This window comes from Neovison vison, chromosome 10 (assembly GCF_020171115.1).
Source record: "Neovison vison isolate M4711 chromosome 10, ASM_NN_V1, whole genome shotgun sequence".
Classification (NCBI taxonomy): domain Eukaryota; kingdom Metazoa; phylum Chordata; class Mammalia; order Carnivora; family Mustelidae; genus Neogale; species Neogale vison.
The window spans coordinates 24,023,768-24,047,633 of NC_058100.1; the positions used below are offsets into that span (position 1 = coordinate 24,023,768).

Below are 23,866 nucleotides of genomic sequence, written 5' to 3' on the forward strand. Positions count from 1 at the left end.
TAAGTTAATGAAAATTAATCTACAAAAAAAAAATCCCACTATCTCCCTACATTGAGTTGGTTTGAGAAGAAAGGCAGGGCTCTGATTTCCGTTGAGAACAGAAAGGAAAGGAAAAGAAGATATATAGATGACCTGAGCAATAAAATCATTACTTTCATCTCTCAACAAAAAATGCTCATTTAATTAACCAGGGCTAGGATATACATACTCAAGGATAATTCATTAAATAGGTCTGTATGTCTTATTCCTCAAGAGTCTCAAGTTTATATATCAATCACCCACAAGATATAATTTTAACTTCCTTAGTAATAACTTCATCGCATATCCCTGACATCTGAATTTGCAACTTTTCTTGTCCTAGAAATGCTGTTGCCATGAGCAAAATTATGCTAATAATAGGATATAATTCACCAATGAAAGAATCCATTTCTAATTTGATTTTTTTATTAGGGTAAAACATTATTTATACTGTTTTTTGGTTTCTTTTGTTTGTATTGCAAGTGAAGTTCTGTGATTTTCCAGAAATAAAACATGGACATTTACACAATGAAAATAGATATAGAGCATACTTTCCAGCAAAGTTAAGAGAATATTTTGTCTATTTCTGTGATACCAATTTTGTGACTCCTTCAAAACATAATTGGGGATACATTACTTGCACACCCTTTTCTAATTGCATATCTGTGAATATTTCGAAGGGGGGGGGAAACGCATAAGTGAGTATTATATAAGATGACAAAAAGAAGGCCGAGAGATGAGTTGATGAGTTTTAGGAGGAAAAAGGCCTGTATAAATTTTCTTTTTTATAAAGAGCTCTTCATAAAAATCATATTACAAATAAAGACAGGTGCTTTTCAAAAATGCCCATATCATTCATACATGTTTTAATTATAAAAACAGAAGATAATATTGAATATTAATTTTTTCTTTTTCCACCTGTGATAGTAGCTTTAGTTTTTCTTGAGTTGCATGTTATTTTTGGATACTTGTGCATTATAATTTAAAATTTGTACAAATAGTTTTTAACTTACCATTTTCAATGAATTTATGGGTTTTTAAAATTTTTGCTCATAACTTTTATGATTTTTAGGACAGTGTATTTTCAGTTATTTGAAAAATGGAAGTGATACAAGGTTTGGACAAAAATATTTCCAAGATGGATCTGTGAGAGTTCAATGCAGTTCTGGTTACAGTCTTCAAAATGAGCAGACTATAATGACATGTACAGAGGATGGCTGGTTCCCTCCTCCAGAATGCATTCCTCTCAGTAAGTACTTGGTCTGAGATCCCAATATATTTGCGGTTTTCTAACTCCCATTTTTATTAACTGTACATGCCAATGCATATACTTATCTTTATTTTTTTCCAAGTGCGTATGAATGGATATACAAATTTCTTGGTACATATACACCAAAATAAATGTCTACTGATAGATATTAGAAAAGAAAACAGTAAATGAAACACAAAGAAGAAACCTATAGTAATAGAGTGACACCAGGAGTGGAGGGAAGAAGATGGCAGTGGAGTAGGAGGAACCTAGGCATGCCTCATCCCATGAATACACTGAGATAATCATATGATCATCCTAAATACCCTAGAAATTGACCTGAAGACTGGCAGAACAAATTTGACAACTAAAGGTCATGGAGAGACCACATTGAAGAAGTAAGATGTAGAGAGACACAGTTTGAGAGGAATAGATTGTGGTCACTGAGATGGGGAGAGAGCTATGGTCATAGAGGAAGATTAGCACACCAGGGAGCACATGGGAAAATGAATCACTGTGGCAATTGTCTTGGAAAGTGAGAGAGCCCAAATTTCATAAGTCTTATAACCAATGAGGTTTAAAGACTGGTGTTTTAAAGGTAGTGTACTTGGCTCTAGGACAGTTTAAAGAGCATTGGGACTTGGAGAAAAGGCAACCACGAAGCCTGAGAACATACAGCTGGAAAGAGCAATCTGAAGAGCACCCAGGGCACACAGTTACGATTTTATTGCAGAAAGGCAGTTTCCCCAGAAACCCCTTAGGGAACAAAGGAACTGGCAGGTTCCATTTCCCACACCCACCCTTCAGCATAAACAGAGAGCCACCTGTGGGAACCAGCACAGGGCCAGCACTCACTATCTAACTTGCTTGCACCAAGTCGCATCTCCCTGTGCTCCAGTGGAAACACACTTCCAGTCATGCTTGTCTCAGTCCCTGAGCAGCCAGCCTCCCCCCACAGGAGATTAACCCAAACCCCTGCTGCCACCACATCTCCCAGCCTGGGAGTTTAGGGAACCTTGATTTCAGCAGTGGTGATAAGAGGTCTCATTTCACAGACACCTAGTTAAAACTCACCATAGTTAGGCCAGAGACCAAATACTGACCACCACAGGCAAAGAGGGCCCCTATAGATGCTGGCCTGAAGGATAAAGCAGTCAAGAATTAACAGCAGTGTGCATACAACACACATTAGAGATCTCCCTGAAGTGCCAGGCCCTGGGACACAGGGGTCACAACACTGCAGGGCACTATAGAACCTCTTCTGTGTACGTCCATTATACTCAAGATTAGGAGAAGTAGCTGATTTTCTGAACAAAGAAGCATGCACAGAAATTTAGAGAAAATGAGAAAACAGAAAAATTTGCCCCAAATGAAAGGAAAATACAAAACCACAGCCAGAGATGTAAGTAAAATATATATTAGCAATATGCCTGATAGATAATTTAAGGTAATGATTGTAACAAAACTCACTGGACTTGTGAAAAAAGTCAAAGACCCAAGTGAGACCTTTAACACAGAGATAAAGAATACCATAGCAGAGATCAAGGACTCAGTAAACAAAACGAGAAACAGCTTGGAATGAACAGCATACTAGAAGAAGCAGAGGAAAGAATTAATGACCTAGAAGACCGAGTAACATAAAGTAATCAAGGTCAATAAAAGAGAGATAAAAGAATTGTGCAAAATGAGAAAAGACATAGGGAACTCAATGACTCCATCAAATACAATAACATTCATATTATAGGAGGCTCAGAAGAAACAGAGAGGGAAAATGGGGCAGAAAATACATTTGAAGAAATAATAGCAGAAAACTTCCATAATCTGGGGTACGAAACAGATCCCCAGACCCATGAGGCGTAGAGAACATCCCCAAATCAACAAATGCAGAACATTCCAACAAATATCATAATTAAATTGGCAAAACAGTGATATATACACAATTTTTAAAGCAGCAAGACAAAAACAAAACAAAATAAACAAACAAAAAGACAGTAACATAGAAGGGAAAACACATAAGGCTACCAGGGGATTTTCAGCACAATTTTCCAAATCAGAAGAGACTGGCATGATAAATTCAAAGTGCTGAATGGCAAAAACCTGCAGCCAAAACTATCCTATCCAGAAAGTCTATTATTGAGAACAGAAGGAAAAATAAAGAGTTTCCCAGATAATTAAAAATTAATGGAGTTCATGACCACTAAACCAGCCCTGCAAGAGATAAATAGTGACAGTACAAATGTATGAAACACAAAGCAGTAAACATGTATATTTATGTAAAAAAAAATCAGTCAAGGAATTCACAGAATAGAATGATGTAAAATATGACTCCATATATCTGGGGAAAAGAGGAGTAAGAATGGGTTCAAACTAAAATGACCATCAACAGGGCACCTGGGTGGCTCAGTGGGTTAGGACCTCTGCCTTTGGCTCTGGTCATGATCTCAGGGTCGGGGGATTAAGCCCCACGTCAGGCTCTCTGCTCAGCAGGGAGCCTGCTTCCCTTCTTCTCTCTCTGCCTGCCTCTCTTCCTACATGAGATCTCTGTCTGTCAAATGAATAAACAAAATCTTTTAAAAAATTTTTAAAAAATGAACATCAACTTAATATGGATTGCTAAATGCAGATGTTATATACAAACCCGATGGTAACCACAAATCATAAACCACTAATAATATACAAAGAATAAAGGGAAATAAATGCAATATGTCACTAAAGAAAACCAGCAAAAAGGAGAGAAAGATGAAAGAGAATCAGAGAAAATCTTCAGAAACAACCATAAAACAGGTAATAACGTGCCAATAGATACATATCTATCAATAATGACTTTGAATGAAAATGGACTAAATGGTCCAATCAAAAGACATAAGTTGTAAAAGAGGAAAAATCCCAAGAATAGCATTGATCAGAAATATAGAGACAGTCTACAGAAAGAAAGACTTCAAAGGTAACTCGATGTCAATAAAAAAGTATCTATCAATAATCACTCTCAATGTGAATGGCCTAAATGCACCCATAAAATGGCACAGGGTTGCAGATTGGATAAAACAACAGGACCCATCCATATGCTGTCTACAAGAGACCCATTTTGAACCTAAAGATACACGCAGACTGAAAGTGAAGGGGTGGAGAAGCATCTTTCATGCCAATGGGACTCAAAAGAAGGCTGGGGTAGTGATTCTCATATCAGATAAATTAGACTTCAAACTAAAGACTGTAGTCAGAGATACAGAAGGACACTACATAATCCTTAAAGGGACTATCCACCAAGATGATCTAACAATTGTAAATATCTATGCTCCCAATATGGGAGCAGCCAATTACTTAAGAAAACTGTTAATCAAGATAAAGAGTCATATTGATATGAATACACTAATCGTAGGAGATCTTAACACGCCTCTTTCAGAATTAGACAGATCATCGAAGCAGAAAATCAATAAAGAAACAAGAGCATTGAAAGACACATTGGACCAGATGGACCTCATAGATATATACAGAACATTACACCCCAAAACAGCAGAATACTCATTCTTCTCAAGTGCACACGGAACCTTCTCCAGAATAGATCACATACTGGGTCACAAATCAGGACTCAACCGATACCAAAAGACGGAGATGATTCCCTGCATATTCTCAGATCACAATGCTTTGAAACTGGAGCTGAATCACAAGGAAAAGTTCCAAAGGAACTCAAACACCTGGAAGCTAAAGACCACCTTGCTTAAGAATGCTTGGATCAACCAGGAGATCAAAGAAAAACTGAAACAATTCATGGAAACCAAAAAGAATGAAGACACTTCGGTCCAAAACCTATGGGATACAGCAAAGGCGGTCCTAAGGGGAAAATATATAGCCATCCAAGCCTTGCTCAAAAAAATTGAAAAATCCAGAACACACCAGCTGTCTCTACACCTTAAAGAACTGGAGGATCAACAACAAATCAAACCAACTCCACACATAAGAAGGGAAATCATCAAGATTAGAGCTGAGATCAATGAGGGAGAAACCAGAGATACAGTAGAACGTATCAATGAAACTAGAAGCTGGTTTTTTGAAAGAATCAATAAGATCGATAAGCCACTGGCTACACTAATCCAAAAGAAAAGAGAGAAAGCCCAAATTCATAAAATTATGAATGAAAAGGGAGAGATCACAACTAACACCAAGGAAGTAGAAACAATCATCAGAAGTTATTACGTTCAGTTATATGCCAATAAGCTTAGCAACCTAGAATAAATGGATGCATTCCTGGAAAAATATAAACTACAAACATTGAACCAGGAAGAAATCGACAACCTGAATAGACTGATATCTAATAACGAGATTGAAGCAGTGATCAAAAACCTCCCAAAAAACAAGAGCCCAGGACCTGATGGATTCCCTGGGGAATTCTACCAAACCTTCCAAGAAGAAATAACACCTATTCTCCTGAAGCTGTTTCAAAAAATTGAAGCAGAAGGAAAACTTCCAGACTCTTTCTATGAAGCCAGATCCCCAAACCAGGCAAGGACCCTACCAAAAAGGAGAATTTCAGACCAATATCACTGATGAATATGGATGCTAAGATTCTCAACAAGATCCTAGCCAACGGGATCCAACAGCGCATTAAAAAGATTATCCACCATGATCAGGTGGGATTCATCCCTGGGCTCAAGGATGGTTCAATATTTGCAAATCAATCAATGTGATACAACAAATTAATACGAGAAGAGAGAAGAACCACATGGTCCTCTCAATTGATGCAGAAAAAGCATTTGACAAAATCCAGCATCCGTTCCTGATTAAAACGCTTCAAAGTATAGGGATAGAGGGAACATTCCTGAACCTCATCAAATCTATCTATGAAAGACCCACAGCAAATATCATCCTCAATGGGAAAAAGCTTGCAGCCTTCCCATTGAGATCAGGAACAAGGCAAGGATGCCCACTTTCACCACTCTTGTTCAACATAGTATTTGAAGTCCTAGCAACAGCAATCAGACAACAGAGAGAAATAAAAGGTATCCAAGTTGGTAATGAAGAAGTCAAACTCTCTCTCTTCGCAGATGACATGATTGTTTATATGGAAAACCCAAAAGACTCCACCCCCAAACTACTAGAACTCATACAGCAATTCAGCAGCGTGGCAGGATACAAAGTCAATAGCAGAAATCAGTGGCTTTCTTTTACACTAACAATGAAAATACAGAAAGGGAAATTAGAGAATCGATTCCATTTACTATAGCACCAAGAACCATAAGATACCTGGGAATAAACCTAACTAAAGAGGTAAAGGATCTGTACTTGAGGAACTACAGAACACTCATGAAAGAAATTGAAGAAGACACAACAAGATGGAAGACCATTCCATGCTCTTGGATCTGAAGAATAAACATGGTTAAAATGTCTATACTGCCTAGAGCAATCTATACTTTTATTGCCATTCCGATCAAAATTCCACCGGCATTCTTCAAAGAGCAGGAGCAAATAATCCTAAAATTTGTATGGAATCAGAAGAGACCCCGAATCGCTAAGGAAATGTTGAAAAACAAAAATAAAGCTGGCGGCATCACCTTACCTGATTTCAAGCTTTATTACAAAGCTGTGATCACCAAGACAGCATGGTACTGGCATAAAAACAGACACATAGACCAATGGAACAGAGTAGAGAGCCCAGATATGGACCCTCAACTCTACGGTCAATTAATCTTTGACCAAACAGGAAAAAATATACAGTGGAAAAAAGACAGTCTCTTCTATAAATGGTGCTGGGAAAACTGGACAGCTATATGTAGAAGAATGAAACTCGACCATTCTCTTACACCGTACACAAAGATCAACTCAAAATGGATAAAAGACCTCAACGTGAGACAGGAATCCATCAGAATCTTAGAGGAGAACTCTTTGATATCAGCCACAGCAACTTCTTTCAAGATACGTCTCCAAAGGCAAAGGAAACAAAAGCGAAAATAAACTTCTGGGACTTCATCAAAATCAAAAGCTTCTGCACAGCAAAGGAAACAGTCAAAAAAACAAAGAGGCAACCCACGGAATGGGAGAAGATATTTGCAAATGACAGTACAGACAAAAGGTTGATATCCAGGATCTATAATGAACTCCTCAAACTCAACCCACACGAAACAGACAAACACATAAAAAAATGGGCAGAAGATATGAACAGACACTTCTCCAATCAAGACATACAAATGGCTATCAGACACATGAAAAAGTGCTCATCATCACTAGCCCTCAGGGAGATTCAAATTAAAACCATATTGAGATATCACCTTACACCAGTTAGAATGGCCAAAATTAACAACACGGGAAACAACATGTGTTGGAGAGGATGTGGAGAAAGGGGAACCCTCTTACACTGTTGGTGGGAATGCAAGTTGGTGCAGCCTCTTTGGAGAACAGTGTGGAGATTCCTCAAGAAATTAAACATAGAGATTCCCTATGACCCTGCAATTGCACTCCTGGGTATTTACCACAAAGACACAGATGTCGTGAAAAGAAGGGCCATCTGTACCCCAATGTTTATAGCAGCAATGACCACAGTCGCCAAACTATGGAAAGAACCAAGATGCCCTTCAACGGATGAATGGATAAGGAAGATGTGGTCCATATACACTATGGAGTATTATGCCTCCATCAGAAAGGATGAATACCCAACTTTTGTAGCAACATGGATGGGACTGGAAGAGATTATGCTGAGTGAAATAAGTCAAGCAGAGAGAGTCAATTATCATATGGTTTCACTTATTTGTGGAGCATAACAAATAGCATGGAAGACAAGGGGCGTTAGAGAGGAGTAGGGAATTTGGGTAAATTGGAAGGGGAGGTGAACCATGAGAGACTATGGACTCTGAAAAACAGTTTGATGGGTTTGAAGTGGCGGGGGGGGGTGGGAGGTTGGGGTACCAGGTGGTGGGTATTATAGAGGGCATGGCTTGCATGGAGCACTGGGTGTGGTGAAAAAATAATGAATACTGTTTCTCTGAAAATAAATAAATTGGAAAAAAAAAAAAGAAAGGATGAATACCCAACTTTTGTAGCAACATGGACGGGACTGGAAGAGATTATGCTGAGTGAAATAAGTCAAGAAGAGAGAGTCAATTATCATATGGTTTCACTTATTTGTGGAGCATAATAAATAGCATGGAGGACAAGGGGCGTTAGAAAGGAGTAGGGAATTTGGGTAAATTGGAAGGGGCAGTCAACCATGAGAGACTATGGACTCTGAAAAACAATCTGAGGGATTTGAATTGGCAGGGGGGTGGGAGGTTGGGGTACCAGGTGGTGGGTATTATAGAGGGCACAGCTTGTATGGAGCACTGGGTGTGGTGAAAAAATAATGAATAATGTTTTTCTGAAAATAAATAAATTGAAAAAAAAAAGACATAAGTTGACATAATATATAAAACAAGACCCATCTATATGCTGCCTACAAAACTCATTTTGGAACAGAAATCACCTGAAGATTGAATGTGAGGAGATGGAGAATATTTATCATGCAATGAGTGTCAAGGGAAAGTTGGGGTATCAATGCTTATTTTGTACAAAATAGATGTTGAAATAAAGACTGTAATAAAAAACAAAGAAGGGCAACATATAATAATAAAGGGGATGATCCAATAAGAAGGGGTAACAAATATTGTTAAATATTTGTTAATATTGCATCATATTTATGCAATGAACATGGGAGCACCCAAATTAAAAAAAAAAGCTGTTAATAACATACTTAAAAGAACTGACCAATAATAATTCAATAATAATAGAGGATTTTAACACCCCACTTACATCAATTGATGTATCATATAAACAGAAAATCAACAAGGAAACAATGGCTTTGAATGACACACTGAGTTAGATCAGTTTATATATTCAGACCATCCTATCATAAAACATCAGAATGTACAATTTTTTCAAGTACAAATAGAATAGAACACATATTAGGCCACAAAACAAGCTTCAACAGATTTAAAAAGATCAAAGCCATACCCTGCATCTTTTCTGAACACAATAGTATAAAACTAGAAATCAACCCCAAGAAAAAAATCCAAAACACCACAAATACATGGAGGTAACATAACATGCTACTAAACAATGAATGGGTCAGGAGGAAATAAAAGAAGAAATTTAAAGTTCATGGAAATTAATGAAAATGACAATACAACAGTTCAAAACCCTTGGGATTCAGCAAAACTAATCCCAAGGGGGACATTAATAGCCATAAATCTTAGCTCAAGAAGCAAGAAAAATGTCAACTAAACAAACTAAACTTACACCTAAAGGAGCTGGAAAAACAATAAGAAACAAAACCTAAGACCAGCAGAAGGAAGGAAATAATAAAGATTAGAGCAGAAATAAATGATACAGAAACTAGAAAAACAATAGAACAGATAAATGAAACCAGGAACTCTTTCTTGGAAAGGAAAATGATAGATTTGATAAACTCCTAGTCAGTTTTATCAAAAAGGAAAAGAAACAAAAAAAATCACAAAAAAGAGAGGAAAAATGATAATCAGCACCACAAAAATACAAGCAATTATAAGAGAACATTCTGAAAACTGCATGCCAACAACTTGGACCACCTAGAAGAAATGGATAAATTCTTAGACACATAAACCTACCACAACTGAAACAGGAAGAAACAGAAAATTTGAACTGACCAATCACCAGAAAAAAAATTGAGTCAGTAATCAAAAACCCCAATAAACAAAAGTCCAAGATCAGATGCCTTCACAGATGAACTCTACTAAATATTTTTTCAATATTTTTTTAGTTATTTTGGGCGGAGGAAGCAGCGGAAGAGGGAAAGACAGAGAGATAATCCAAGACTCCCTGCTGGGCACAGAGCCTGACATAAGGCTACATCTCATGACCCTGAGGTCATGGCCTGAGCTGAAATCAAGAGTCAGACATTTAACTGACTGAGTCACCCAGGCACCCCTCTTCTAAACAATTAAGGGAGAGTTAATACCTTTTCTTCTCAAACTATTTTTTAAAAAAATAAAAAAGGAAGGAAAGCTTCCAAATCCATTTTATGAGGCCAGCACTACCCTGATAACAAAAGCAGATAAAGACACCACAAAAAAAGAGAACCACTGGTCAATATTTCTGATGACACAACAGACACAAAAATGACACATGGACACAAAAATCCAAAACAAGATACTAACTGAATCCAACATACATTTTTAAAAATTACTCACCACAAACAAGTGGAATTTCTTCCTGGGTTTCAAGGGTGGTTCAATATTCACAGATCAACCAACATGATATATCACATCAGTAAAAGAAAGGCAAGGACTATATGATCACTTCAACAGATGCTGACAAATTACAACATCCATTCATGATGAAAGCCCTCAACAAATTAAGGTTAGAGGGAACATATTTCAACATAATGAGGGCCACATATGAAAAATCTAACGTTATCTATAATGGGGAAAAATGGAGTCCTTTTCCCTTATGGTCAGGAACAAAACAAGGATGTCCCACCACTTTTCTTCAACATAGTACTGGAAGTCCCAGCCACAGCAATCAGAAAACAAAAATAAATAAAATACATCCAAATAAGTAAAGAAAAGTAGAATTGTCACTATTTGCCAATGACATGGTATTCTACATAGAAATCCAAAAGACTCCATCAAAATCTGCTAGAACTGATCAATGAATTCAGTAAGTTGTAAGTTACAAAATCAAAGTACAGAAATCTATTGCCTTTCTATACAGTAGTAATGAATCAGCAGAAAGAAAAATTAAGAAAACTGTCCCATTTATAATTGCACCAAAGATAATACAATGCCCAAGAGTAAAGAGGTAAAGGATTTGCCCTCTGACAAGTATAAAATACTGATGAAAGAAATTGATGATGACACAAAGAAATGGAAAGGCATTCCTTGCTCATGGATTGGGAGAGCAAATATTGTTAAAATGTCTATACCTCTCAAAATAATCTACACATTCAATGAAATCCCTATCAAAATACCAACAGCATTGATCACAGAACTAGAATGAACAATCCTAAAATTTCTGTGGAGCCACAAAAGACCCTGAATAGCCAAACCAATCTTGAAAAAGAAACACAAAGCAGGAGGCATCACAATTCCAGACTTCAAGTTATATTACAAAGCTGTAGTGACCAAGACAATATCATACTGGCACAAAAATAGACACATAGATCAATAGAACAGGATAGAAAACCCAGAAATAAAACCACAATTATATGGTCAGATAATCTTTGACAAAGCAGAAAACAAAATCCAGTAGGAAAAAGAAAGTCTCTTCAACCAATGGTGTTGGGAAAACTGGACAGCAACATGCAAAAGAAAGAAACTGGACCACTTTCTTATGCCATAATAAAAAATAAGTTCAAAATGGGTGAAATACCTAAATGTGAGACCTGATACCATAAAAATCCTAGAAGGGAACACAAGCAGTTACCTCTCTGACATCAGCCACAGCAACTTTCTAGATAGATCCCTGAGACAAAGGACACAAAAGAAGAAAAAAAAAAAACCTATTGGGACTACATAAAAATAAAAAGTTTCTACACAGCAAAGGAAACAATCAACAAAACTAAAAGGCAACATTTGGAATGGGAGATGATATTTTTAAGGACATGCCTGCTTAAGGGGTTAGTATCCAAAATATATAAAGAACTTATAAAACTCAACATCAAAAATCAAATAATCCAATTTAAAAATGGGCAGAAAACATAAACGACATTTCTGCAAAGATATACAGATGGCCAATAAATCTATGAAAAGATATTCATCATCACTTATCATTAGGGAAATGTGAATCACAACTACAATGCAACATCACCTCACACCTGTTAGAATGGCTAAAATCAACAACACAGGAAACAATAGGTGTCGACAAGGATGTGGAGAAAGGAGAACCCACTTGCACTGTTGGTGGGAAAGCAAACTGGTGCAAACACCCTGGAAAACAACATGGAGGTTCCTTAAAAAGTTAAAAGTAGAATTTCATATGACCCAGCAATTACACTCCTGGGTATATATTCAAAGAAGAAAAACACTTATTCAAAGGGATCCATGCACCCTACATTTATAGAAGCATTATATAGACTCGCCAAGATATGGAAGCAGCCTAAGTGCCTATCAATTGATAAATGGAAAAAGAAAAGATAATATAAAATGGAATGTTACTCAACCATAAAAAGGAATGACGTCTTACCATTTGTAACAACATGGATGAAGCTAGAGAGTATAATGCTAAGTGAAATAAGTCTGAGAAAGACAAATACCATATGGTGTCACTTATATGTGGAATTTAAGAAATAAACAGATGAGTAAAGGGGAGGTTGGGGGAGAGTGAGAGATACAATCCAAAACAAAACAAAACAAAAAAAATGTCTCTAACTGTAAACAACAATGTGATGGTTACCAGAGGGGAAAGAGGTGTCAAGGGGCAGAGGAATGGGTGAAATACATGGTGGGGATTAGGGATTGCACTTGTCATGATGAGCACTGGGTGATGTATGCAATTGTGAAATCACTATATCATACATCTGAAACTAATATAACGCTGTATGTCAACCAAGTGATCTTAAAATAAAAACTTAAGTACATACATACATACATTCAATCTAGAAAAAAATAAAGTGACACCAGCAAGATGGCAGAATACAAGTTTCTATTCCTCCTTGCAAAGAACACCAATTTTAACAATAACCCACAGACAAGAGCATCTTTCTGGGAATCTGGGAATCTAACAGAAGTTTTACCACATTGTAAGAGCAAGAAGATCCAAGAGTGGGTGCATTGAAGTGGGTGAGAGGAACAGTTTTAATGATCTGAGTCGCTACTCCCCCAAGGTGGCGTGGTTCAGTGCCAAGAGAGACCAACTTAGCCTGCAACTTCTCCACTGGAGGAAAGAGTGTGTGAGTTAGAGTCTGGCTTCCTCACCTGTGTGGGTCTCTGACCAAAAGGCCCATTTCTTTCTCACCACATCCAGAACAATGAAGTGATCTTCATGACTTAAGAGATTGGGGAAAGCTTGGAGCACACCAGTCAGGTCTCAGAATTCATCAAAGGACAAAGATCCTACTATCCACTTGGCACTAACCACTGGGGATGACTGGTCTGCCAATCCCACTCACCTAATGGTACCCACAACATTCCTTACACTTGCTATCCATTGGTCAGCTCCTTGTGTATGCCCCAAAGGTAGGGAATGCAACATTTTTTAGATGGTTAGTGAACATACACCTAGAAAACCAAACTGACCCATAGGAGTGGTAGAAAGCACATAGTTGAGCATTCAGCATTGGAGCAGCAAACAGGAAGCTGGCTATTCAGGGTTGAAAGGAGGCATACAATCTGAGAATTCCCTCCCAAGCAGTAGCAAAACTTAGGGAGCAGATATATCCATATAAAATTTTTAAAAAAAGCCTCAGAATCCCTAACAGGTATGACACAATGAATTTCTCTCCCACGGTCAGTCAGGAAAGACTAGAGAACATGAAGTCTTCTTCAAAGATGAAGGTAGCAATGCAAGACTTTAAGGGACATGAGAAATCAAGGAAACATGACATCACCAAAGGAACACAATAAAATTCCAAAAGCATACCCCCAAATAATGAAGGTCTATGATTTTTCCCATAAAGAACTCAAAACAGTAGTTTTATGGAAGCTCAGTGAGCTTAAGAAAACACAGAAATAGAATTCAAAGAAGTCAGGAACACAATGAGATAGAAATCATAAAAGGAACCAAACAGAAATTCTGGAACTGAAGAATACAATGAATGAAATGAAAAATACAACAGAGGGCATCAACAGAAAACTTTATAAAGCAGAAGAAAGAATCTGTGAAGTAGAAGAGAGGTCATATGAAATTTCCTAGTCAGAGGCGAACAAATGAAGAGGTATTAAAGAGTAGACAGAGCCCATATGAATTTAGGAGGCTATCAGAGGAAACATTTTAGGCATGTAAGTCCCAAAAGGAGAAGAGATGGAGAACAGGGCAGAAAGTCTACTTAAAGAAATAATGGCTGAGAATTTATCAATCCAGGAAGAGATAGGGACTATCAAAATCAAGAAGCTCATAAGTCCCCAAACAGACTTAATCCAAAGAAATCGTCTCTAAGACACCTTACAATAAAATTGCCTAAACCAAGACAGAGAATTTTGAAAGCAGCAAGAGAGAAAAAAATACCTCACATAAGAAGGCAGTTTTATGAGAGATTTTATAGTAATAAATTCCTACGCTTAGAAAAAGAAATGATTTCAAATATACGACCAAATTTATACATCAAAAAACTAGAAAAAGTACAAAGTCTAAAATTAGCAGAAGCAAGGAAAAAACAGAAATCAGAGAAGAAATATGTGATGACCAAAAAAATCAACAATATTAATACCTCTGTATTTGAAAAGATAAAAAAAATCGACAAGGGGCGCCTGGGTGGCTCAGTGGGTTAAGCCGCTGCCTTCGGCTCAGGTCATGATCTCGGGATCCTGGGATCGAGTCCCACGTCGGGCTCTCTGCTCAGCAGGGAGCCTGCTTCCTCCTCTCTCTCTCTCTGCCTGCTTCTCTACCTACTTGTGATCTCTCTCTGTCAAATAAATAAATAAAATCTTAAAAAAAAATTGACAAACCTAAAGTTGCTAAATTAAGAAAAAAAGAACATAAAAAATGAGAAAAGAAAGTGAAGACATTCAATTGATGCCACAGAAATACAAATGTTCATAAGAAAAAATCATAACCAATTACACACCAATAAATCAGATAACCTAGAAAAAATAAATAAATTTTTAGAAATTCTAAACTTGCCAAAACAAAATCATAAAGAAATAAAAAATCTGATCAAACTAATAACAAGGAACAAGACTGAATCATTAATTTAAAGTATCTTCAACAGGAATGTCTGGGTGGCTCAATTGGTTAAGCTGCTGACTTTGTCTCAGGTCATGATCCTAGGGTCCTGGGATCCAGTCCTGCACTGGGCTCCTTGCTCAGCGGGGATCCTGCTTCTGTGCCTCTGCCTGCCACTCTGCCTGCGTGCTCTCTCTCTCTCTCTCTCTTGCTCTCACTCAGACAAATAAATAAATAAATAATTTAAAATATCTCTGCAAAGAGGGCACCCAGATGGCTCTGTGAGTTAATTGTCTGCCTTCAGCACAGGTTAGGATCTCCAGGTCTTGGGATGGAGCCAATGTGGGGCTCCCTGCTTAGCAGGGAGTCTGCTTTTCCTCTCCTTCTGCCTTCCTCCCCTCCCACTCATGCTCCCTTTCTCTCTCCCAAGTAAATAAATAAAATCTTAAAAAAAAAAATCTCTACATAGAAAAGTCTGGGACCAGAAGTTTTCATTGTAATTTAAAGAAGAATTAACATCAGTTCTACTTAAACCATTCCAAGAATTTGAGGGAATTCTTTACAAGAGGGAAGGGAAGTCATATATATATATATATTATATGAGACTGACGTGCTACCTACTGTGCTAATGAGGCACCTAATATATTAAATAAATATATATTTATATATTAATATATAAATATATATATTTATATATATCTATTATATATATAGAACTCTAGAGCAAAAAAATCAAACCAATTAAAAATGAGCAAAGATCTAAATAAACATTTTTCTGAAGAATACATGCAAATTGGTACTCAAAATCACTTATCATCAGGGATATGAGATCAGAACCACAATGAACTATTTATCTCATACCTTTTAAAATGGCTTTTATCAAAAAGACAAAAGATAACAAATGTTTGTGAGAATGTGGAGAAAAGGAAACACTTGTATGCTTTCAGTGGGAATATAATTTGTTATAGGCATATGGAAAACACTGTGGTAGTTCCTCAGAAAGTTAATAGAACTACAATATGATACAGCAATCTCATTGCTGGGTATATATCTGAAGAAAATGAAATCACTATCTTGAAGAAATATCTGCACCTTCGTGTTCATTACAGCTTTATTCACAATAACCAACATACAGAAAAAAACTAAATGTACATTTATGGATGAATGAATAAGGAAGATGTGATAAATATATACATTTTTTTTAATGGAATACCATTAGAGAAAGTAAAATTTTGCTATTTACAACATGTAGATAAATAATGATTAAACTTCAAGTCTAACTTATATATAAAATCAAAAGAAAAAAAGAAAAAGTCAAATTCATAAAGCAGAGAGTAGAATAGTAAATACCAGTGGCTTGCAGATGGGGGAAATGAGGAGATGGTTGTCCAAGGTGTAAGCCTTCAGTTATAAGATGAAGAAGATCTAACATACAGTCTGATGACTATGGTTAGTAATAATGTGTTGTATAGCTGAAATTTGCTTAGAGAGTAGATATTAACCATTCCACCCACAAAAATAAGTAATTATGTGAGGTGATTACTGCAATTTTAATTTTTTCCCAAGTATGTGTACCAAGTCATCTCATTGTATACTTTATATATAGAATTTTGTCAATTATACATCAATGAAGTAATAAAGAAAACCATTAATACAGTATTAAAGATAAGGAAATAAGAATGAAAGTAATAACTATAAAACATACTCAAATAACAAAGGAAGTCATCAAAAGTGGAAGAGATTGAAAACAAATCACAAAACAGAAGATAGTTAGCCACATTTGAATAGTGAGTGTTCACCTGTCAATAATTCCTTTAAATGTAAGCAGATTAAACTTACCTATTAAAAAGAATACAGTACCTGAACAGGTAAAAAACAAGAACTCACTTTAGATTTAAAGACACAATAGGCTAAAAGTGAAGAAATGTAAACAGATATTTCATGTGAATGGCAACCAAAGAATGTTGGAGTGTCTATACTTCTATCAGTAAAATTAAAAATTAACTTTATGTCTCAAACTGTCTCTCAAGACACAGAAGGTCATTATATAATAATAAAGGAGTCAATTCAAGAAGAAGATGTAGCAATCCTCAACATATGTGGATCCAAAATAGGAACTCCTAAATATATAAAGCAAATATTGAAGATCTAAAGAGGAGAAGTTGATAGCAACACAATAAAAATAGGAGACTTCAATACCCCAATTTGAATAATGGATAGCACACCCAGACAGAAACTCAAGAAAGAAGCCCTAGATTTGAACAACAATACAAACAAAATGGACCTAATAGATATATGTGGAATTTGCCACCCAACAGTGGAAGGGTCCATTCTCCTCAACTGCACGTGAAAGATTCTATACAGTATCTTTTCCAACCACAAAAGAGTAAAACTAGAAATCAGTAACAGCAAAAAGAAGGGGAAAACTCACAAATACATGGAAAGAAAACAGCACACTCTCAAACAATGTGATCATAGAAGAAAGTGCAAGAGAATTTTTTTTAATCTCTTGAGACAAATGAAAACAAAAACACAATGTAACAAAATTCAGAGATGCTGCAAAAGCAGTGGGAAGAGGGAAATTTTTAGTGACAAATGCCTCCATTAAAATAGAAGTTCATATATAAACAACCCAACTTTATGCCTCAAGGAACTATAAAAACAAACCAAGCCCAAAGTTAGAAGAGAAGCAATAATAAAGATTAGAGCAGAAATGAATCAAATGGAGAAAAAAAAAAACACCCTATTCCACCATCTCCCTAACAACAGGCTGTATTTTCACATTTATATGCATGTTGGGTTCTCTTGGCTTTTTTTGTTGTTGTTTTCTAATTTCTTTTTTTTTAAAACATGATTTGTTGAAATTCTTTTTTTTTTAAAGATTTTATTTATTTATTTGACAGATGGAGATCACAGAGAAGTAGGCAGAGAGAGAGGAGGAAGCAGGCTCCCTGCTGAGCAGAGAGCCCGATGTGGGGCTCGATTCCAGGACCCTGGGATTATGACCTGAGCTGAAGGCAGAGGCTTTAACCCACTGAGCCACCCAGGCACCCCTTCTTTCTAATTTCTTAAAGCAGAAACAACGAGTCAATATGCAGTCTACTCTTTTCTACCATAGCTGTATAGTGGTAAAATTTCCCTCTCAGCACTACTTTAGTATCATCTCACAAAATTTTATTTAAAATTTTTTTAATCATTCCATTCAAAGGGCTTAATGTCTATTCTTTTATCATTTATTTTTTAATTAATTCATTCCTTCAGTAGCCTCTATGCCCAGCATGGAGCCCAACATGAGGCTTGAGCTCACAGCCCCGAGATCAAGACCTGATCTGACCATGAGAGTCAGATGCTCAACTAACTGAGCCACCGAGGTGTTGCTTTAATGTCTTTTTTTTTTAAAGATTATATACTTTCAATTCCATATAGTGTTTAATATTCCATGTATCCCATGTCCTATCTACTAGGTGCTCCAAGTGAAGGAATTAAATTATGAGATAAAATTGTGAAATAAAATAAAACCATGAAAATATACATACTTCATGTTTTCTCCTTTGATTTCTTCTTTATTCATGGGTGAGACAATAAATAAAGATGAATTTGTGAAGAGACCAGATAAGACAGATAAGACAGATAAGACAGAAGTCTTCTTTATTATTTCAAGTGAAGTTATACTTAATTTGAGGATCATCATTTTGGTCTAAGAAGATAAATGAATGTGTCATATTCATCGAACTCCATGTATTCATATGGTTTTAAGCACCCAGTTATGGTGACAAACATTTCAAATTCTCAGAGTTGTAGTAGCTATGGTGGCAGATTCTCTGAGATCATCACCTGATCTGAGATACCCCAATTAGTTAACTGAATGCTGGGGTTGCTAAAGAGATCCTGAGTACACAGTATTTAAAACAAGTGCCTGGAAGGGATCTGTTGCCAGTGTAATTCTGGCATGCTGTAGGATTCCAGATCAACAACACAAACTTCTAATAATTTCCTAGAAGGGATTCTGGATATTTTAAATATTGCTTCTTTATTCCAAAAGAAATTTTAATGAACTATCCTGATTTAATATCTCATGGCTTATTTTCTCTGTCACAAGAATTTGGGTGATTCAGGTTTTCTAGGTTTTCATTTATAAATGACTCCTTATTTTTTATATTGTTATATTACCTAAGTCTTCATAAAGATGTTTATTTATATGCTTTTCTTTTCCTTATACTTTCCCCCTTTCAGAAAGATGTTTAAAATCAGAGATAGTAATTGAAAATGGATTTTTTTCTGAATATAAATTTGCATATCCCTTGAGTAATGAAACAAAATATCAGTGTAAATCAGGATATGTAACACCAGATGGTAAAACTTCAGGATCAATTACATGTCTGGAAAGTGGATGGTCACCTCAACCCACATGTATTAGTAAGTAAATTTATGTTCATATTCATTATCCTGATGATTGTTATGCAAAAATTTAACTTAATTCTTCTCTGTGGGCAAGGGCTGACGTGGTTCCCATTTGAAAAGATAAATGAAAAAATATATAATTTTTTTCCTATTAAGATCAATCACTTATAGGGTGGAATATCAGTCTATGTTTCAGTTCAAGTTTTCTTCCACTTTAAAACATCCTGTGAATTAACTAATTAATTAATAATTAAAATAAAACATCCTGTGATTTGGAAACTACATAGGGAGACTTATGTCTATTCTTCTTCAAACTCATTTAGTTTTGGCTGACATCTTTGTGCCAATTGTACCTGTTTTGAGGTGATTAAACTCTTATGTCAGAGTCTTTGTTCCCAGACACAAAAGTTCTGTTTTTAAGTGAAGATCTGGGTCCACAGTGCATAATTTAAGTTGACCTGCAGAACTTACATGTTTGATAATCCAGGGTAGGTCCACTTCTAAAATATCCTCTCCCTTAGGAAATCTTCATAAACATCTATGCAGTGGAGACGGAAATGCTTCTATATAGTACCAAATGCAGCTGTGTTGAAAGACTTCCCTGTCCCTAGATATTTATGAAGATTTTCTTTTTTAAATATTTTATTTATTTGACAGAGAAAAATCACAAGTAGGCAGAGAGGCAGGCAGAGAAAGGGGAGAAGCAGGCTCCCTTCTATGCAGGGAGCCCAACTTGGGGCCCAGTTCCAGGACCCTGAGATCATGACCTGAGCCAAAGGCAGAGGCTTAACACACTGAGCCACCCAGGTGTCCCTGAATATTTTCTAAGAACAATTTTCTCAAGTTTATCTTATACTTTAAAGCTACACAATGATACTTTGAACTGACATTAGCATATTCACTTTAAGTAAAGTGGATATTTAAATATCCATTTCGACTGCTTTCACGTCCTTATTTTTTTTTAATTTCCATGCTTACTATGAGCACTAGCCATAGAAAAAAATGATAAAACTTTTCCCATATCAAACTCATTTTATACGAAATTGTATGCACTTAACCATTTAAACATTCTAATTATGGAAGAGGAAATCTCTCTCATTCTCTCTCTTTTTTTGCTAGTATAGTTTTTCTTTCTTTTTTAAGGCTATAAAGTACCTAGCTACGTAACACAGTACAACATTCATGGTGAATTACTTAAACCTTTATTAACATCATTCTAGTATTGTGTTGGCAAAATTGAGACTTTTAACACTTTCCTTCCTTTTAACAAATTATAAACAATAGTTATCTCTCCATTCAAATATTTGAGAATGTGAGATCTAATAGAGCACAGTGATATTTAATTTAATCAAAGTCTTTGGTGAATATTTCAACTTTAAATGTAAATTAATGAGTAAACCTAATCACCAAGGAGATTGTTTGCCCAGAGTTTCAAAACACTTTGTTTACAAATGGAAACTAAAAAAAATTTATAAAAACATTGACATTACAGTGTTTTTAAAAAAGTTCTTAATCTTTTCACTAAAAGGAGGAAACTATTAGTTCTAGTGTTAAATATGGTAGGTAATAAAATTCCTCTTAGGTGACCGGTAATTCGAATTACCCACATTTGAAATAAGTACCCTTAATATGAGATTACATACATAACTGAGTATGAGATTAATTAGTGACAATCACAAATTTTAGTATCAGATGTTCCAGAGGAAGTTGCTGCTCTTACTTTGATAATATTTGTACATAAAAACTGATTTTTTGAGCATTGTTTGGTATTGTACTTTAATACCTACTGTTACAGGTCCAGAAATAAAAATCTGGAAATCTCTAAAAAAAAAAAAAAAAACCAGAAAACAAAAAAGGAATAAGTTTTCCAGAGTGTTTAAGTCCTAATAAAAATGCTGTGTAGAAAAATACTTTTTCACTTTGAGTAACTTCTTTCAGGTCAATGATTTATCACTGTTAGATTCTTTTATCATGTTAGATTCTTTTTTTTCCAATTTATTTATTTTCAGAAAAACAGTATTCATTATTTTTTCACCACACCCATTGCTCTATGCAAGCTGTGCCCTCTATAATACCCACCACCTGGTACCCCAACCTCCCACCCCCCCGCCACTTCAAACCCCTCAGATTGTTTTTCAGAGTCCATAGTCTCTTATGGTTCAAATCATGTTAGATTCTTTATCATTCTTAGATTCTTTTAATATGATACTTAATACACTAGCACATACAAATTGAGAAAGCTTTTTTTACTATCTTGGGATAAGACTTAGTTACATTGTCCACCAAATAATATTAGAAATGAAATCTTCGATTCTATTATGCTTTAGAATCTTGTGACATGCCAGTATTAGAGAACGGCACAATCAAAAGTTATAGCACATGGTTTAAAGTCAATGACACGTTGGACTATGAATGCCATAATGGATTTGAAAGCAGAGATGGGCACACAGGTTCTGTAGTGTGTGGTAATGATGGTTGGTCTTATAAACCAGAATGCTATGGTAAGTGCTTTTTTCCCAGGTATTCTTTTTTTCAGGATTAACAAAATTAACAAAATGTATTTCAAATGTTCCATTTTGAACAAATTTGCATTGAAGTCATTTTTAAGATTTTTACAGTCCAAAGACAATAATTTATCTTTAAGACAGTATATTAATATTTCCTATGGGCCATATACATGATAGATTTGTAACTAAATTATAATTATGTTTCTTAATCCAAATGCAGTCTTTCATATTATTTTAAATGGAATTCTTTTAGTGTATACTGTAAGAAAACCAAAATTATAGTTTTTAACAATTTCCTCAGTTATTTTCCTCCTGAGTTTCTGCTTTTACCCCTTCTACCTTGAGTGTTAATTTCCTTCTGTTTTTTTTTTTTTTTAAAGATTTTGTTTATTTATTTGACAGAGAGAGATCACAAGTAGGCATAGAGGCAGGTTGGGGGGTGGAGCATGTTCTCTGCTGAGCAGAGAAGCCAATAGGGACTCAATACTAGGACCCTGAGATCATGGCCTGAGCTGAAGGCAGAGGCTTAACCACCTGAGCCACCCAGGTGCCCCTTGAGTTTTAATTTCTTCAGGTTTGAAAAGCTCTTTATTTTCTAACTTTGACAAGCTCTGTGTACTATTATATGAATCTCTTTCATGTTTGCAAATCACTATTTTCTAGGAGTAAGAGTAGAATTTGAATCTGTGGAAATTTGAGTAGCTTTAGATTGCTCCATGCCAAGGGAACAGTATGTGCAAAACTCTGACAACAAAACAGTTTGGGAAATATCAGGGTGAGCAAATTCTACTCAAGATGTGAGAGAGTTTTATAAACTGAAGCTGTTTGGTAGAATTCCCCTAGGAAGCTATCTGGCTCTGGATCCTTCTTTGTTGAGAGATTTTTGACTACTACTTCCATTTCATTGCTGGTTATGGGTCTGTTCAATGTTTTCTATTTCTTCCTGGTTCAGTTTTGGTAGTTCATACGTCTCTAGGAATATATCCATTTCTTCCAGATTGTCTTATTTGTTGGCATATAGTTGCTCATAATATGTTCTTATAATTGTTTGTATTTTTTTTTTGGTGTTGGGTGTGATCCTCTTTCATTCATGATTTTATTTATTTTTGATCCTTTCTTTTCTGTTTGATAATCTGTCAAGGGTTTGTCAATCTTCCTAATTCCTTCAAAAAACCAGCTACTAGTTTCCTTGACCTGTTCTACTGTTCTTTTAGTTTCTGTTTCATTGATTTCTGCTCTGATCTTTATTTCTCTTCTACTGCTGGGTTTAGGCTTTCTTTGTTTTCTTTCTCCAGCTCCTTCAGGTTTAGGGTTAAATTGTGTATTTTTTTTTTAAGATTTTGCTTATTTATTTGATAGACAGAGATCACAAGTAGGCAGAGAGGCAGGCAGAGAGAGAGGGGGAAGCAGGCTCCCAGCTGAGCAGAGAGCCTGATTTGGGGCTGGATCCCAGGATCCTGAGATCATGACCTGAGCTGAAGGCAGAGGCTTAAACCACTGAGCCACACAGGTGTTCCTAAATTGTGTATTTGAGACCTTTTTTGTTTCTTGACAAAGGCTTATATTGCTATATGCTTTCTTTTTTTTTTCCAATTTATTTATTTTCAGAAAAACAGTATTCATTATTTTTTCACCACACCCAGTGCTCCATGCAAGCCGTGCCCTCCACAATACCCACCACCTGGTACCCCAACCTCCCACCCCCCTGCCACTTCAAACCCCTCAGATTGTTTTTCAGAGTCCATAGTCTCTCATGGTTCATCTCCCCTTCCAATTTACCCAAAAGCACTACCCTCCCCAATGTCCATAACCCTACCCCCCTTCTCCCAACCCCCCTCCCCCCAGCAACCCACAGTTTGTTTCGTGAGAT

At 36.0% G+C, this 23,866-nt stretch overlaps 1 protein-coding gene across 1 annotated transcript in view; it reads left to right on the forward strand.

The window, feature by feature from the left end:
• Positions 1-23,866, forward strand: part of LOC122917954 (complement factor H-like) — a 170,314-nt gene that overhangs the window by 26,478 nt on the left and 119,970 nt on the right. Inside the window, exons 5-8 of the mRNA XM_044266119.1 lie at positions 502-683; positions 1,096-1,267; positions 19,322-19,504; positions 21,817-21,990. Coding sequence (XP_044122054.1) covers positions 502-683; positions 1,096-1,267; positions 19,322-19,504; positions 21,817-21,990 — 711 coding nt within the window. The remainder of the gene's footprint in view (positions 1-501; positions 684-1,095; positions 1,268-19,321; positions 19,505-21,816; positions 21,991-23,866) is intronic.